The 17,046-nt window shown below is 58.6% G+C and overlaps 1 protein-coding gene across 3 annotated transcripts in view; it reads right to left on the bottom strand.

The window, feature by feature from the left end:
• Positions 1-508: 508 nt before the first annotated feature.
• Positions 509-17,046, bottom strand: part of SLC39A11 (solute carrier family 39 member 11) — a 170,029-nt gene continuing 153,491 nt past the window's right edge. For all 3 annotated transcript variants that reach the window (XM_006094914.3, XM_023759051.1, XM_023759052.1), the window contains 3 exons: positions 3,125-3,223; positions 2,757-2,915; positions 509-1,864 (listed from right to left, as the gene is read on the bottom strand). In XM_006094914.3, coding sequence (XP_006094976.1) covers positions 1,786-1,864; positions 2,757-2,915; positions 3,125-3,223 — 337 coding nt within the window. In that variant the 3' untranslated portion in view covers positions 509-1,785. The remainder of the gene's footprint in view (positions 1,865-2,756; positions 2,916-3,124; positions 3,224-17,046) is intronic.

Raw genomic sequence — 17,046 nt, 5'->3', positions numbered from 1 at the left:
GATTTTCAAGCCTGGCTCCCCTGTGAGTGCTGGGAGCTCCCCTGGCCTTCCATGGACTCCCTTGTCTGAGTCCGCTGGCGTCTGACAGATACTGTAACGCAGCCAGGACTCCAACTCGCCTTGGTCATCTGAGCGCTTTCCTTCGCTTTTGCTTGTGTCAGGCAGGGAAGATGTCAGGACTAACTTTTTATTTTATTTTTAAAATATATTTTTGTTGATTTCAGAGAGGGAGAGAGAGAGAGAGAGAGAGAGAGAGAGAGAGAGAGAGAGAGAAACATCAGTGGTGAGAGAATCATTGATTGGCTGCCTCCTGCATGCCCCTTACTGGGGATCGAGCCCTCAACAAGGGCATGTGCCCTGACCCCAGGAATCGAACCGTGACTTCCTGGTTCATAGGTCAACGCTAAACCACTGAGCCACATCGGTCAGGCAGGACTAACTTTCTAGTTGGCTCTTCCACTAACCACCCTGGAAAGAGGCGGCTTTGAGAAGGACGGAGCACAGCCGGTTGTCCACAACAGTATCCGCTTTATTGGTATGAATCACAGTTATGAGGTCTTGTCCATCAGAAAGAAGCATCGTGTAGAAAACTCCATACAAAGACACCAAAACACACACACCCCAACCACCAGAGCACGTCCTCTCGACCCCTCAGACCTCTGGACGTGCCTTCAGTTTTGATTGTCAGGGCTTCAGAAGAACAGACATTGACTGGCCCCCGGGAAGGCTGGCCTCTGGGCATTCCTTCACCCTCGGAAGCAATCGGACATGTAAACACAGAGGGCAGGGCAGGTGTAGACAACACGACACCTGGACGCCGGGCTCCGGGGCCGCCTGCCGTGTCCGCGGGGGCCCCCCAGGGTCCTGTGGGCTCCTGTGACCCACGAGGACGGCGGCCCTCGCTGCACCTGAGGCAGCCACGTCCTCACCCCTGTTGGAGAAGCTGTGCGTACGGAGGAACAGACTCGATTCTAGTCTAGTTCAAGTCATTGGTTAGGGTCATGTCAGAGTGATGACTAGCTGAACACTTCCTTTTAAAAGGGAAATGTAAAAAAATCTCTCCTTTTCCCACCTGTCCTTCCTTTCTCATTCTAAGTGCTCCAGCCAAGCTTGCCGGGCTCAGGAGTTCTGGGTCAGGTTACAAGTGACCAAATGGCCAGCAGAGAAGGACTCATCGCAGAGGCCACATGCCTTCCCTTCACTCAAATTAGCTTAAGTGGCCCTGTCCACATGTAAACAAAGGGCTAGAGTTCTAGCGGTTGGCGGGTGTCCCAAATCTCTTAGAAAAACGAAGGCTATAAACTGATCAACATGAATGTCATGGGGACTGGAAACCACGGCAACCGCCGTGCACTTGGAACACAGGTCTCCGACCAAAGCTACAGCCTCTTCTCTTCACGGGGCTCACTGTGTGTTGACAGTTGTCGCAATTCCCCGGCCGTTCGGCTCCGAGTCGCATGCATAGAGCCTTCTCTCTGGGTAGCTGGCTCCGGCAGGTGCCCTCGGGGACTGGCCTGGAGTCTGGTGAGAGCGACTGGAGGTCCGAGAGCAGAGACTTCCCTGAGCTGCAGTCCCACTCAGAGGCCAACCGGAAGTCCGTGGTCCCACCGACCCCTTGAAAGTCCAAAAATAACACCAGTGCCTCCCTCGGAAGAAAAGCGCAAATCGTCATCGTCTGATCAGGATCAATCGGGGCGGGGAGGTGAAGGGAGAGGAAGCGGAAGGGTCTGCGGGAAGGAGGGGCCGTGGTCCTGCGCAGCCTCTCCTGGGGTCGGAGCAGGTCGGCTAGCCCAGGCCCACGTCCAGTGACATCATCACCACAAACCCCAGGATGGAGGTCCAGGACGCCAGCTTCCCGTTCCCACTAGGAGGGAGGAAAGGGGAAACATGAGGTCTCGGTGCACCCGGGACGCCATCCCCCTCGAGCACGGGCTGCAGGGTCCCGCTCCGGCAGAGAACGCCCCCACCTCCCCCCCATTAGCGATGGGAACGACCCTGACAGCTGCCACTGCCCCGGGCTTGCACCGAGCAAGGCGAGCGGAGCAACTCCTGTCCGCACAAGGACAGCCACGGGCCGTCATTCCCATGTCACTGGCGGGGAAACCGAGGCACGGGGACAGTAAAGAACATCTGGAATCCATGCTCGGGGAATGCATGGTGGCAGGAAGCTCCTGGAGATCTTACGTAATCCGACCATAAACTAGCCTCAGAACCACTCCGCCATGAAAGCCAAAATGGAACAAAAAGAGGAAGCCCCCTCGCGCCTGGTCCATAGCCAGACAGTGAGGCCATGGATGCATTGCTTCAGCTGACAAAGCCCACCTCCCTCCTCATTCCAGGCCCGGGAACATCCAGGGGAGGTGGGAGGGAGGGAAGGAGGGAGGGAGAGAGGGAGGAAAAAGGAAGAGGATGAGAGGGAGGGAAGGAGAGAGGGAGGGAGAATATTCAAAAATAACAGTCTGTTTCATTGTGGGGGGTGTGTGCATGCCACTGCCTGATACTCATACTCCCTGGTCTCTCTCCACCCACCTGCCCGTCACTCCTCTTTCTTTCAGTGTCAGACAGCATGGCTGCGAGGGGCTGAGGAGGATCTTCGAAGGGACAGGAAGGGGTGGGAATAAAGAAAGGAGGCTGGGTCCGTTCTGGACAGGGACAGAGGCAGGGACCGGAGCAGGAGCAGGAGCAGGAGCAGGAGCAGGGGCAGGGGCAGGAGCAGGAGGGGCAGGGACCGATGGGGGAGGGGGCAGCTCTCCCACCTGATCTGCGCCTCGGGAATGATGTCATCCATGACCACGTAGACCATGGCGCCAGCAGCGAAGGCCAGAGCGTAGGGCAGGAGGGGCTCGGCCAGAACCACGGCAAAGGCCCCAAAGAGCCCGGCCAGGGGCTCCACCATGCCGCTCAGCTGCCCGTACCTGAGGGAGAACAGACACGCGCATGGGCACAGTGTGGCTATGCACAGAGGTTCCGCCAGGTCCTCGGGTTTTACCAGAAGCGCCCGATTCGCTTCCAGGTCAGAGGGGTCGCCTGGCAGAAAGAAGCGGCACAGGGGACGGCCCCGAGCTCTGCCTTGGCCGTAGCGGCTGTGACCCCGGCCTGGGATGGGGCGCTCGGGCACACTTACCAGAAGGCCCTCCAGGTGGAGAAGCCAGCCCCTCGCAAGGGGAGGCTAACCGCCAGGCCCTCTGGGAAGTTCTGGATTCCAATTCCAATGGCCAAGTTCCTGAAAGACCAAGAAGACGCATGAAGGGGGCGTCCGGAACCGCCCGGGCCCAGGGCATCCTCCGGTGTCAGCGACCCAGGTGAGAGCTGGGCAGTGGAGGAAGGAGGAAGGTTAGGGCATGGGGCCGGAGGGGGGCACAGGCGAGGGAGGGGTGCATGGATACGCCACCCCTCCATGCTGCCCGAGTGTTAGGACGGCCCCAGCTCCGCCACGTAACTGTACAGCTCTGCACACATCATCCAACTTTCCCAGCTTGGGTCCTCGTCTGTCACGTGGAAGGAGCCACCTGGGGCCACAGCATCTCCCATGATGGTCGCTGTGACCCAGCGGCCTGATGAAGGCCTCTGGGGTTCCCAGCTCCCGGAGGTGCCAGCACGCTTTGGTTTCCTCTCCCTGAGGGCATGGGGGTGGATCGACCACATTTTATCGAGAAGCAACTTCAGAAGTGGAACAAGAGTCCGATGCAGAACCGGACAGTGGCCCCGATCCCCTGGGTCTGGGCTCGGCTTCTCCACGGACTCCCGAGCGGCTCTGGACCTGGCACGGCTCTTCCTCGGGCCCGGGTGGTGCTCCCCACGGTCCTCTCTGCTCCTGCCTCTGCAGGACACGGTGCTGCGAGAGTTGTCAGCTGGTCGGAGCCAGGTCTTGAGAGCCGGCTTCCTGCGCAGACCAGGCATCCGAGTGCAGAGGGAGGAAGCCCCGGAACAAGATGGACGGGAGCAAATGCAGCGTGCGACCCCCGGGGGAGAGGCGCGCGCCTGGATGAAGAGCCCGCCTCCTGCACACGACGGCCAGGAAACTCTCAGAGAAAGCCAAGCGTCGGCCTGCACGCAGCGGGAAGGCGGTGCCTGAGCGACCCGGGCTGATCACGTCCGTGGGCAGCCCCTCCACGGAGCACCCGTCAGATCACCACAGATCTCCAGGGAGAGAGAAGAGGTGCCACTTGGCAGGCAATGCTGGGCACGTGGCCCGGAGGGTGGGGGGAGGATTAGAGAGAAAAGGAAGCTCCATCCACTGTCACTTGTCTTTCCGGCCCATTTGCTCACGTCTGTCCCTCTGCTGCCAACAGGGATCCACCCATCAGCTCAGCGACAAGGGGGTACTCCCCCTTCCTCCTGCCTGCTCACCCGCCAGGCTCCCGGGACGGGGACACACTGGCTGCCTGGATGGTCCCGTTAGGCCAGCTCTGGCCACGGTCCCCTGTTCTACCCCCAGCAAAGAGCACGGGGACCATCCTCAGAGTCTAACCTTTTTATTTGCGGGCTTGCACCTCAGCCCATCACACATTTCACAGGGGCTCGGAGCCACACACACACACACACACACACACACACACACACACACACACACGGAGGCTCTGGGGTCAATGTTTTCCTAAGAGACTCTCTGAGCTGGGGGCCGCCCGCCAGGCGAGGAGACACTGAGGAAGGACTGGCCCTCGCAGACCTTGGCCTGATAAACACGGAGCTCGCACGCCGTTCGTTTAAGGAACTCTCATCCGTCTCCTGCTGACAGCCTCAGCTTCCCCTCAACACCCACCCAGCAGAGTGATGGCGTCTGCAGAGTTACTACTCGTTCTCTAAAAAAGAAAACGTCTGGTGTCCCGGGGACGGCAGGTCACGCCCTGAGGACACCTGGCCGTGTGGCCCACGGCATGTCCCAGAAGGGCCCTGGCTATGGCGCCGTCTGCCGGCCTCTCCCCTGGGATCCCTTGGATCCCGCCCACCTTATCTCAGGCTGCTCTCTCTGTTTACTTCTTCTCTTTATTTTTAAATATATTGTTATTGATTTCAGAGAAGAAGGAGTGGGGGGGGGGGGAAGAGAGAGAGAAACATCAATGATGAGAGAATCATTGATGGGCTGCCTCCTACAGGCTCCACATTGGGGATTAAGTCCACAACCCGGGCATGTGTCCTGACCAGGGATTGAACCGTGACTTCCTGGTTCATAGGTTGATGCTCAACCATGGAGCCACGCAGTCCGGGCTCTCTCCATTTATTTCTGAGGGAGGAGAGGCTCAGGCAGGCTCTGACCTCCCCCTGACCCACGAGCCACCTCACAGGAAACGACTGAGTATTTTAGGCTCTGAGGGCCACCAGGTGTCTGTGGCTACTACTCAGCTCTGCCTTTGCAGTGGGAGAGCAGCCAGTATGTAAGTGAGGGAGTGGGGCTGTGTCCCAATAAAACTTTATTTACAAAACCAGGTGGTGGGCGGAGTAGGCCCGCAGGCTGTGGTTGCTGGTCTCTGCCCTCCTATCTCAGCAGCTGCAGAAAGATCTGACCAGATGGGACCCACGACCCCAGGAGGGTCTTCCCATGAGCAAGGTCAAGGGGTCTGACCAGATCTGGGGCCTCGTCGTCGTGTGGAAAGAGCACTTGGTGGCTCGCTGCCCATGGCCGTCACCTGCCTTCATGTCCTCATGACTTACCACAGCCTGACCTTGGAGAGCCGCCAGCCCAGTGTCACCAGCAAGTCAAGGTGGGGCTCCCCGGCCAAAGTCCTCGCCATGACGGGGCGCTGGCTGCGGCCGTCCGCCCGGCGGGCTGGGGAAGCCTCGCCACATCCTGCCGGAGCCACCGTCCTGATAAGCAGCACAGAAACGCCATTCTTCTGTCCCGGGCACGCCTGGCTGCCCTGCCCTGCCCCAGCGCCGGCATGGGGCGCACAGCCCAACCAGGGCCCGCCCTTGGGATGCTGCCAGGCCGCTCTGAGGGTGCTGTCTCACTGGGTGGTCATGGACTCTTTTCGTGGGGGCTCCTGGCTCCCCCACCCCCGACAGCGAGGGCTAGACCATGGCTTTTCCATCCTCTCCACCTTCATAGATATCCCTTAACATACACGCATACATACACACACACACACACACTCTCACCGGGGTCCCTTGCTCTGCTCCATGCCGTGCATCTGTTAGGGGTGACCCCCTGGAAAGGCTCATTCCCCCCACACCCTCTGTGCCCCATCCCACTGGCATCAACTCCGGACCATGAATTAAACCCAAAGCTCCCAGCCCTGACTACACACTCCAGTCACCAAGGGGTGAGGATGAGGATGGTGCTGCACCTGCCCCGACTCAGGACCCCTTCCCTGCCACCCCAGGAAATGAACTTAAAAGTCCCCGAGAGCTGCTTGAGTTTTGTGATGGGAACTGGGGTGCCCGACTGCCCAGGTTTGCCCGGGACACTGGGCGTTCAGTGGTGAGCTCCGGAAAGTCCCGGGCCCACTGGATGACTTGGTCACCGCCGGGAGCACCCAGAAGCCCGGGACATGGCAGAGGCAACCCTGGGCCAGAATTCTAATTTGCCACAGAGGATGTTCGCACGATCCTGGAAGCGACGCCGATGCTTGTAAAGAAGGTCCTACCGCCCTGACCAGTTTGGCTCAGTGGATGGAGCGTCGGCCTGTGGACCGAAGGGTCTCAGGTTCGATTCCGGTCAAGGGGCATGTGCCTTGGTTGCGGGCACATCCCCAGTGGGGGGTGTGCAGGAGGCAGCTGATCGATGTTTCTAACTCTCTATCCCTCTCCCTTCCTCTCGTAAAAAATCAATAAAATATATATTAAAAAAAAAAAGAAGAAAAAAAAAAGAATGTCCTACCCATGTTACGTGCGGCGACAAGCTTGGCCCTCTCCTGCACCCCTACGTGTTTTCTGCCACTATTATCCCCATTTTACAGATGGGAAAGGTGATGCACGGGGAGGTTAAGTGACTCGTCCCAAGGTCACCCAGCCACGAAGTGACCGTGGGGACTCTTAACCACGACTCTCCACGCTTCGGTTCCTCCGGACTTCACACAGAGCCATCATGCCGTCCTAAAGAGACGGCTACCTGGGCTCCCACCCCCCGCGGACAGGCAGCACTGCCTTAGGCCTGCTCAGCTAGTGAGCGGAGGGCCTGGCCCCATGGGGGACAGGAGAGCCGGAAGGGAGAATGGGAACCAGAGGCCCCAGGGCCAACGGGGCTGGGTATCTCCCCTACGCAGGGCCTCTCCACCTGGCACTCCTGGCATTCTGGCCCGGTCACTCTGTCTCGGGGCCTGCCCACTGCACAGCAGGACCATTGGCAGCATCCCCGGCTCCACCCACTAGATGCCGGTAACCTCCTTCCAGCGGACACGACCCACAAGGTCTCCTGGGGTCCGACCGTCCCTGGCTGAGAACCACCCGCCAGACGAAGCAACAGTGTAGGTGGCTTTGCTTCCTGGGCAAACATCTGAACACCAGAAACTTCCCTCTGGGCAAGGAAAACGTCGCGCTCATGCATCTCGCCGAGCATTTCTAGGCTCCGTGGAGCTGGGCTGGCCAGGGAGCTTGGCTGTGGCAAGACCGAGTCTTGGGGGTCAAGGTCAACACAACAGTCTGCTCCCTCACTCTGAAGGCAGCAGCCTCGGAACCCCAGGGCTGCGCACTCTGGGCACCTTGCACGTTCTGTCGGCGAACAGCGCCCCCTGGAGTTGTGCAACGAGACACTCCTGCTTGAACCCCAGCCACGGAGTATTGCTCTGTACGGAGTTAGTTCTGGGGTTTGTCCTGGGAGAGGTGCTGGACAGCATCCTGGTTTCTCAGAGAACTGGCGAGTGAGCACCCATGGGCGCGCAGGCCTGCTCTCCGGGCTATGTTCTCGGGCCGGGGATCTTGAAAGGAGACGGCGCACTCCTGGAGGCCCCGCTCACCGCCTTCAGATCCTCCCTGCGGACGAGCGTGTGCGTTCTTGCGTGGCAGGCCCTGACATACTGTTTTGATTGTTATCGTCCTGCCATGAAAGGCCTGATTGTTGGGGCTGGGCGATGACATCACCGCTTCCCACTTGGCGGCCTGGGGAGGCGTCTGATGAGCCGGCAGGTGGGAAGGGGCTGGATGTTCCCCTAAGGGCCGCCCGCCCTACCTGCTCAGTGGGGCTGGCCTGACACGCAAGGGATCCTGCCCCAGCCCCGCAGGCTGGAGAGAGGAGATGACCCATTGCGCCCTTCAGGTCTGCCACCCTCAGAGTGGGCGGGGCCCAGCCCAGGAAGGCGCAGGGCAGGGTGGTGTCTGAGGGTGACTCAGGCCCTTGCTGCTGCCTCCCTTGTTGAAAGGTGGAGAGCTCCCAGGTACACCTGGGTCTCGGACTCCCTGTGGGGTGTCCTAGGGACCTCTACCTACTCGGTCCCCCTGCACAGCCCAGGTGTGAGGCTGCCTGTGTGACGTACAAGGACCCTGGGTTGTCTACCCAAGAGCAACGTGCTTCCTGCTTACGTAGCTATGAGAAGACGCACACTAGGAGGTCACAGAAGCGCTATTAGTGTAAACTAAGCAAATGCCCTCAGACCAATGAATGGATAAACTGTGTTCCAGTCACACAACGGAACCCTGTGTCCAGCGATGAGAATGAACGAGGCCCCCCAGAGACACAATTCTGAGTGAAACAGATACAACAGAGTCAACGTGGTGGGACTTTATCCACAGAGCCCTGAGTAGGCACAGCTAAGCCACGCCTCCCTGTCCACTGGCTGAGATGCGTGTCCATGGCCAATGGCAACAACTTGCTGGTTAATTCTCCTTAAGGTATTTGGCCTTTTAAAAAAAAAATACATTTTTATTGATTTTAAAGAGAAAGGAAGGGAGAGGGAGAGAGAGATAGAAACATCAATGGTGAGAGAGAATCACTGATCAGCTGCCTCCTGCACACAGCCCACTGGGGATCGACCCCGCAACCCAGCATGTGCCCTGACCGGGAACTGAACCGTGACCTTCTGGTTCATAGGTCAAAACTCAACCACTGAGCCGCGCCTACCGGGCAAGGTATTTGGCATTTTAAAAACAATGCCTTTGAGCAGACAATCTCTAAAGGTGGGAATTCAGGTCCTACCTGGGTCGGCTCACCCTTTTGGGGAAGAAATGACTTCCCCTTGTTTCTTAATAAAAGTATCACTGCAGCTGAATGCTGAGCAGAGAAGGGCTCAGACTCTAAGTGTTGTACCTGATGAATTTTCAGAAACCTGACCGATTTCACGAAACCCACACTCAGATCAAAAAACGGAACGTGACCCGGCAGCACCAGAGCCCCACCCTGGGCCTCCTGCTCCTCCCTGCCCTGCAGAGCCCACCCCCAGGGGTACACCACCCTCACTGCTCAGGCACAGAGGGGCCGGGCCTGCCCTGGACCTCAGATAACCAGCTGAGAGAGGGTCACGGGAGGGTTTGGGTGAGGAGGGTTTTGCGTTCTCATCGCCTGCACACTTGGCCTGTGGGTGGTTTCCTTCGACCACAGGTTTGGAGTTCTGTGTAGGGCATGTCCTCAGGATCCCCAAGCTCGCTCCTCCACCCCTGCCCCCGCCCCCGACATCTCCTTCCACCCCAGTTCCTTCTTTGCTGAGCGCTGCAGTCCATCCATCTGCAGAATCAAAGTTTCAGGGGGAGGGGCTGCAACAAAAACATTTCGTTCTCCAACAAAATACCACTGCCAACCACCAGAAAATTTTCCGGCACTTTGGCACTTTCTTCTAAAGAGCATTAAGTGCCTTCATAAACACTTCCTATTGCTCTCACGCAGGAGGCGTACGTTCCTTTTCCACTGGGTGGACGGAGCCACCAGGGCCAGAGGGTGGGGGTGGTGGGGAGGGAGAACACAGCCCAGGCCCCTCCTCAGCTCTCCCGGCAAAACCACAGGAGGCGGGAGGAGGTGGCCAGGGCAGAATGCGAGCTGTGGGTCATCCTCGGTGGCTACTCGCTCTATCACGCCTCCCACAATCCAACGGGATCCTGTGGATCTAAGGGGTCCAGCCCGGCCGGCGTGGCTCAATGGTTGAGCACTGTTGACCTATGAACCAGGAGGTCACAGTTCGATTCCGGTCAGGGCACATGCCCAGGTTGTGGGCTCGATCCCCAGTGTGGGGTGATTCTCTCTCATCATTGATGTTTCTCTCTCTTTCTTCCTCTCCCTTCCTCTCTCTCAAATCAATAAAAACATTTTTTTAAATTGATCCAGAGTCCAGGCGTTTCCTAGCTCCTCCCTCGCCACGGGCAGGTGGGAGCCTCCCCATCTCCCGCCTGCTTCACCGTGACAGCCTCCTGCCCCGTCTCCTGGCTTCTTGCCTGCCCTGTGGTCTATTCTCAGCACATCTGCTCTGTCCGCTGTGCTGCTTCTGTGCTCATGACCTTCCCCTGGCCGGCAATGACCTCTGTGTCCTGCCCTCCAGCCTCCACGCTCTCCCATAAACACTGCTGTCACTCCCACTAGAGGGCTTTCCACCGGAGCATTCCTTCTGGGCTCTCTTGGCTTGCTTCTTCCCTGCTTTCAAGACTAGGCTGGGTGATAGAAGACATGGTGACTTCCATCTGCCCTCCAACTTCCATCTGTCCCCCTGGACCATGTGCTCTGGGGGAGGCCAGCGGCCATGTGGTAGGAGCCGTACGGAGGTGCCATGCAACAAAGAGCCGAGGCCTCCAGCCAATGGCCGTGTGAGGCACCACCTTGGGGGCGGGTCCTCCAGCCCCAGTCGGGCCTTCAGATGACGGCCTCCCTGGCTGATCTCCAGAGAGACCCTGCGCAGGGACCCTCCACAGAGCCGCTCGTGAGCTCCTATCCCACAAACAATGTGAGAGAATATTTACTGGTTGAGGCCACTGAACTTGGAGCTCTTTTGTTCCACCATAGGTGACTAAGATAGTCACTTTCTCAATGAAATCTATCCTTACTCACTTAGCTAAAATGATCAACCATCACCACAGTCCCATCCCCTTTAACCCTAGTCTCATTTCCCCCTCCCTCCTCTCCCTCCACCTCCTCACCTACGTCCTCCTCCTCCTGTTTTTTTTTTTTATAGCAATTCTTACATGCCAACCTACTATATAAAGTGCTCATTTTTTATGTTTACTGCTCATTCTTTCCCCATCAGAACAAGCTAGGAGTCTTTGTTTTTTCACTAATGTGGTTCAAGCACCTGGAAGAGCGCCAGGTGCACACGGTGCTCAAACAGACGTGCGTGCAGATCGGGGCCAGGAATTCCAGCAAAGCTGGTATCTTCGCTGCTCCCAGCTGTGGGCCATCGATCAGCGGCAGCAGCGAGCAGTCACACCCCCCGGGGCTCAGTGTCCTCGGCTGCAGAATCAGGAGGTTAAAGAAACTCTCTGGGACCCCCACACAACGAGCGCATTGTAGCCTCTGCAGATTCCCAGGGCCAGAGACAGGCCCTGCCTTTGCCAAAGCTCACTTCCCCGGCCGTGCACATCTGGAACGCCAACACACAAAACCGCCACATGGTGCACATCTGGACAGCATAAACCCACCGCTCCAAGAGGAAACTCCGAAACGGCTGCTCAGCGAAAAATGCAGGGCGGGCCACACGAGAACGGTGAAAGGCCCCTTTCTTTTCCACCCGCAAAACAATCTTCTGGGCATGACCAGAGAGGCAGATGCCCTGCTGCTGAGCGACACGCGCTCCCAATAGCCCTCGACTGCAGCCCCGGTCCCATCGCTCTCTGCCTGGCTCCCGGCCAATGCAAAACTAACTCACAGGGATGCTTCCCCCGCGCCCTTGTTGAGACAGAACTATACCGTCCCTTATCCCCGGGGCATGTGGGCCCAGTTCAAAGCCGGGCACCACCTGCTCCTCCTCCTGCAGGGAGCTCTGGGCTCTGCTGAGAAACCGCGGGCTGTTGGCTCACATGAGACCTCACGTGCTCCCTTCCTCTGTGCTGAGGAGAGAGCGGCCCGTCAGTCTGCGGTCTGCTGTCTACACGCAGCCTGGGCTCCTGGGACAGGGGGGAATGATACTCCTTTACAAATGAAACACGTTTCAGGGGCTCTGAACGTCCCGCTATCTCTACAGCGAGCAAGGACAGGCCCTGCCAGGAGGGTGAGAGCGTGCAGGGGAATGGGGGTTCTGCGGGAAATGGGGGGTGCTACCCACTTGCAACCTCTCAGCCAGTGATGCCACCGGCGTGATGGCTGAGACTCCCTGGAGCGCAGGGAGGCTGCGGATGCAACGGGCGCCTTGGGGTCAATGTCCTGCGAACCATGGGCGCTCGCCGGGAGCGCGGGAAGGTGGGTGGAGGCCCAGGGCCTGCCTTCCTCTCACGCCTTAGACTTCTCCTCAGGGGGCAGGTGAGGAGGCAGGAGCGAGACGCAGAAGTCAGGACCTCAAGCCCAGCCCTGGGCCCCTGGCCCTCAAACACCAGCCCCTTCCCACCATTCAGCACATTCTGCTTTCTACCCTGAAGCCTAGCAGCACAGGAGGCACACCGCCCCAGCGCAGGTCCCTCCCCCCTCCCCCCACCCCACTCCCGCGGAGGGACCGGAAGCGAGTATGCTGGGAAGGCATCGAAGGAAGCCATCTTTTCCTCCAGTGCCTCTTCCCTTGGCCGATTTCATCCCGCCTCTTGCACTGTGACATCTCCTAGCCGTGAGTGTGACTATATCCTGAGTGCCGAGTCCCTGTGGCGGATCACCAAATCCGGGTGAGCTTGGAGACCCCAAGCAGTGACGGTTGGTACCGGATGGCCTGACCTAAGGGCAGCCGCTCCTAGAACCCATCGCATCCTCGGCTGAGGGTGCGAGGCAGCTGGGGTTCCTGAGCCTTGTGGGGTGGAAGTGGAGGCTCAGGGCTCAGTACACAAAACCCAGGGCCGGAGGCCACCCTGGGGCCACAGAGACCAGGGACAGAGGCACATTGGGGACAAGGTCCAATGGCCGGTGGCCCCGCCCCATCACAGAGGACCTCCGAGGAGAAAGCTCAGCACCGGCCAGCTGCCCCTCCCCCCCAGGCAGGACATGGGTCCAGAGAAGTGGAGGCCTGTGTCCAAGCACTGTCGGAGGGCAGTGAGCCTGAGCAGCAGGCCTCTGCAGCTTGGGGTGGGGGTGGGGGAGCCACGGGCCCCAAACTGTCCGAGCAGCCCTGGCCACAAGAACCGCACGAGTCCACCCTCTGCAGCAGCGGGAGGAGGTGGGCTCCCCAAAGCCCGAATGAGGCTGTCTGGGCAGAGGTCTGGGGAATCAGAACTGGGCTGGGCTCCAGGGCCTTCCAAGAACAACCCCCAGCCCCCAACTCCCCGCTCAGGCGCCTTTCACACACAGGCAGCAGTCGGCCGTCGAGGGGTGTCCCAGTGGGGCCCTCCTCACACCTGTCAGGGCCTGGCCCTGCGGGGAATCTCTCTCCCGCGATGGGGGTCTGAGCGCTGGGCTCCAGAGAAGCCTGCGGACACCTGGGAACAGGACTGTCCCTCCCATTCCCTGAGGCCAGGGGTGCTCCGCTGGGGGCGCCTTGGCCCAGGGGACACTGGCCATGTCTGCGGACATTTCTGATTGTCACACGGGGGCAGGCTGTGGCTCCGCTCCTTGCCTCCGATCCGGAGGCGACTTCCACCCTAGAGGAAGCTGTTTATTCCAACGGAGCCTCAGCCATCTCCTCATCGGCCCTGTTATTCATGTAACCGCCTGACCTGGGAGTCCATCTGAAGCTCAGGGTAAGAGTGGATAACCCAAGAGACCTTACTTGGAGGCACCCACTGTTCCTAAAACACAAACAAAATGGCAGCACAACACAACAAAACCAAACGCCCACCTCCTCGCCCCTCTGCAGGACCAGCACCTGCGAGGGGAATGCTTGCGCAGTCTCTACGCGAGCTTTTCCACGTTTATGCTGCACCGACGGCGGGCGGTCCGGGAAGGGGTGGGCGCCCGACCCTCAGACTGAACATCTACCACGTGCCCAAGTCATCGGTGGCTCCTGCGTAGGACTCGGGCTGCCCCTCCATTCCCATTCGGTGCAAGCAACTGTTGGCAAGAGACCCAGCCTGGCCCTCCCGTGCAGCGAGTCCCCGAGTCCTCGGTAGGTCCTGGCTGGCAGGAAGGACCGAGGAGGGCAGATGCCTGGATAAAACAGGGGAAGATACCCAACATTATGATCGCTTCGCATCTGCAGCTCCAATGAGACAGTGTGAGGACAGAATTTCCCCAACAGCCATCACGCCCTCCTACTGAGGGGTGGAGGTGGGTCGGGTGGGAATCCTATCGAGTGAACACATTGCCAAGACCCCAAAGAGCAGCTGAGAGGGAGACAAGCTAGGAGAGGCCAAGCTCCCCCAGAGCGCCCAGGGAGTCGGCACCCCATCCCCAGCGTTTTCTCAGAGACGACGGAGCCCAGGGTTCCTCGAGGAGTTCTGGCAGCTTGGGGCGCTTCCCAGGCTGAAAGTGGGGGGTCCCCCTGCCCAACCCTTTCAACACTGCACATCTGACTGCTGCTGGGGCTCTTTGGGTCCCAAGGGGAGTGCCATCCGAGGGCTCAGCAGATTTCACAATCAGACCTTCGAGGGTAAATATTTGCAGTGACTCACAGGGAGGTTTCTCTGCTCTTGTTTTGGCCCCCGAGGACCCACGGGGTTATTTCCTGGGCTCGTTAACAGCTCAAGATTATCCGCAGGCGACACCCAAAGGATTTGTCAGGATCCCCGGACAGCTCAGGAGGCAGAGCCTGGGTTCCATGACCCCCTCACCCCCCTGGCCCCCAGAAGTGGCTGCACTCATGGTGCTGGAGGTCACAGCACCACATCCTGGTAAAGTCAACGGTGCGAGTGTCCGGCTTGTGGCCTGGAGGCCTTGCCCAGGCTCCTGGGACAGGCAGACGATTTATGAGCCAGTAACACATCGTAAAAGTGAGTGGCAAGTGCCAGGGAGCCAACAAGCCAGGACAGGAGCCCTTCCTCTCTGAGCAGAAAAGCGGACAGCCACCACCTGCACAGCCAGCCTGAAAACGGCCAAGGGGACCCCGGGACTTTTCTCGGGGCCCGACAGAGCCACTGCCACCTGGGCTGCAGCCTCGGCCCCAGGGCCTGACTGTGTCAGCCTGTCTAGGGCACGGGCCTCAGCCCAGGCCACCTGGGATTCCGACGATACTTTAAGCTCGTGGCCACCTTTTATCCCATAAAGTCTTGGGTAAAAGTGTATTTAAATCAGACAGAAGCCTGCCTGGCTCCACACCCCACCGTGGAAAGGAAAGGCGCGAGCTCAGAGGGAGACAGTGTGAAACCGTGAGCGGGGCAGGCACGGGCCGCGGGGACGAGGGTGAGGAGGGAAAAGGGGCAGCCGGCAGTGCTGGTGACGCTGGCAAAATGACAGCAGGTTGTTACTGTTAATCAACTACTAAGAGCACGAGGGGCGAGAGGAGGTTCAGCTGTTCGCATGGAAAATAGCTCGATATTAATAAATAACAATACGAGAATAAGCTCTCTCCCGTGCTCCCGGCTGGAAACCTCCTTCTGCCCCACCCTGTCTATTTTCATTTACATAAATATTTAAAATAGTTTAATAATACCTTATAAAGAATATCTTAATAATGCCTTTTAAAATATTTTAATGCCTTTTAAAATAATATTTATACCTATTAAAATACATTTTAATACCGTTTTAAATATTTTAATGGTACCTTTTAAAATAATATTTTAATAATGCCTTCTACTAAGTAAGTATATGCTCAGGCTGAGCTAAATACTCTCTAGAGCAGCGGTTCTCAACCTGTGAGTCGAACGACCCTTTCACAGGGGTCGCCTAAGACCATCGGAAAACACATCTATAATTACATATTGTTGTTGTGATTAATCACTATGCTTTAATTATGTTCAATTTGTAACAATGAAATTGGGGGTCACCACAACATGAGGGACTGTATTAAAGGGTCGCGGCATTAGGAAGGTTGGGAACCACTGCTCTAGAGTCTGTTGCTGAACCTCCAAAGTTTTTGCCAAGGGGCACGATTATTCCAATTTTACACGAGCAGAAAAGGAGGCCACATGAATCCTAGAAGGCTCGGAGCCTGAGTGTGTCCTGCTTTCACCCAGGGGCAGGAGAGGCCGCGTGTGTAAGGACTTGGGGCAGCAGAGGGCCTTGGGTAAGGACTGATTGGCTCCAGCTGACCAGCCCGGGCTGGTTACACATCGGGAAGAGCCAGCAGCTGGAGGCCTGGCTGTCAATCACCCCTGACTCACAGGAACTTCAGGGAAGACTGTGCCCTGACTCCGCAGTCCTCCACCGGGCCTGCTGGGGCCCGTCCCACCCTCCGAACGAGGAAGTGGCCTCGGCAGGCAGGGCCCACAGAACAAGAAGGGCCGTCAGACGCCTGAACGAAGGGCCCGGGGAAGTACAAAGTGCCGTCACTATAGGAGAGGGAGCCGGTGCCGGGCTCCGAAAGGGCCCAGCGGCCAAGCATCACTGCAGGAAAGAAAGAGGGTAAGACTTTCTGGGCAAACGATGCCACTCTGCTAACTGGACACCCACAGCCGTGACCTCGTGCTGGACAGCCACCTCCACACAGGCCAGGCCGATCGGTGGCTGCCAGGCCACATGCCCGTGTGCAGGGCTGATGCCCTCCACTCGGGACAAATGCCCCCTCTGAGCGCTGCTCCCAGGCAGTGGGAGGGGGGGGTGCATCAGCTGCCCCGGGGCGTCCCCTAATGGCTCCTGGGATTAAGGGGTGCAGCTGGCATGGAGGAGCTCACTAGGCAGGGGCGGCTCACAGAGGAGAGGCCTCCAGTAGCTGAATCCCTTCCCCGGGGCAAGGGATGGTGTCAGGCAGACCAAGGGCAGCAGGGCCCCAGAGGGTGGGATCTGCACCAACCAGCATGTGCGAATCCCTGGACCCAGGCTGCTGCCCTGATGCAGCCCAGAAATGATGCTGCAGCTCCTCCATCTCTGACCTGGCTACAAGGTGAGAAGTTCAAGTTCATCTGTGACATCCGGCCAGTCGCCTCATGTTCTGTCTGCCCCAGGGCTGCTCTCCTGTGCCAGGGCATCTCCCAGAGCCGGCAGCGAGCGGGGCCAGCGGGTCCCAGCGCTCGCTGCCTGTGCCATGGGGC

The sequence above is a fragment of the Myotis lucifugus genome, unplaced genomic scaffold (assembly GCF_000147115.1).
Source record: "Myotis lucifugus unplaced genomic scaffold, Myoluc2.0 scaffold_146, whole genome shotgun sequence".
In the NCBI taxonomy this organism is placed as follows: domain Eukaryota; kingdom Metazoa; phylum Chordata; class Mammalia; order Chiroptera; family Vespertilionidae; genus Myotis; species Myotis lucifugus.
Note: the sequence above shows the minus strand (reverse complement) of the source record. Positions and strands in the feature narration are given on the sequence as shown.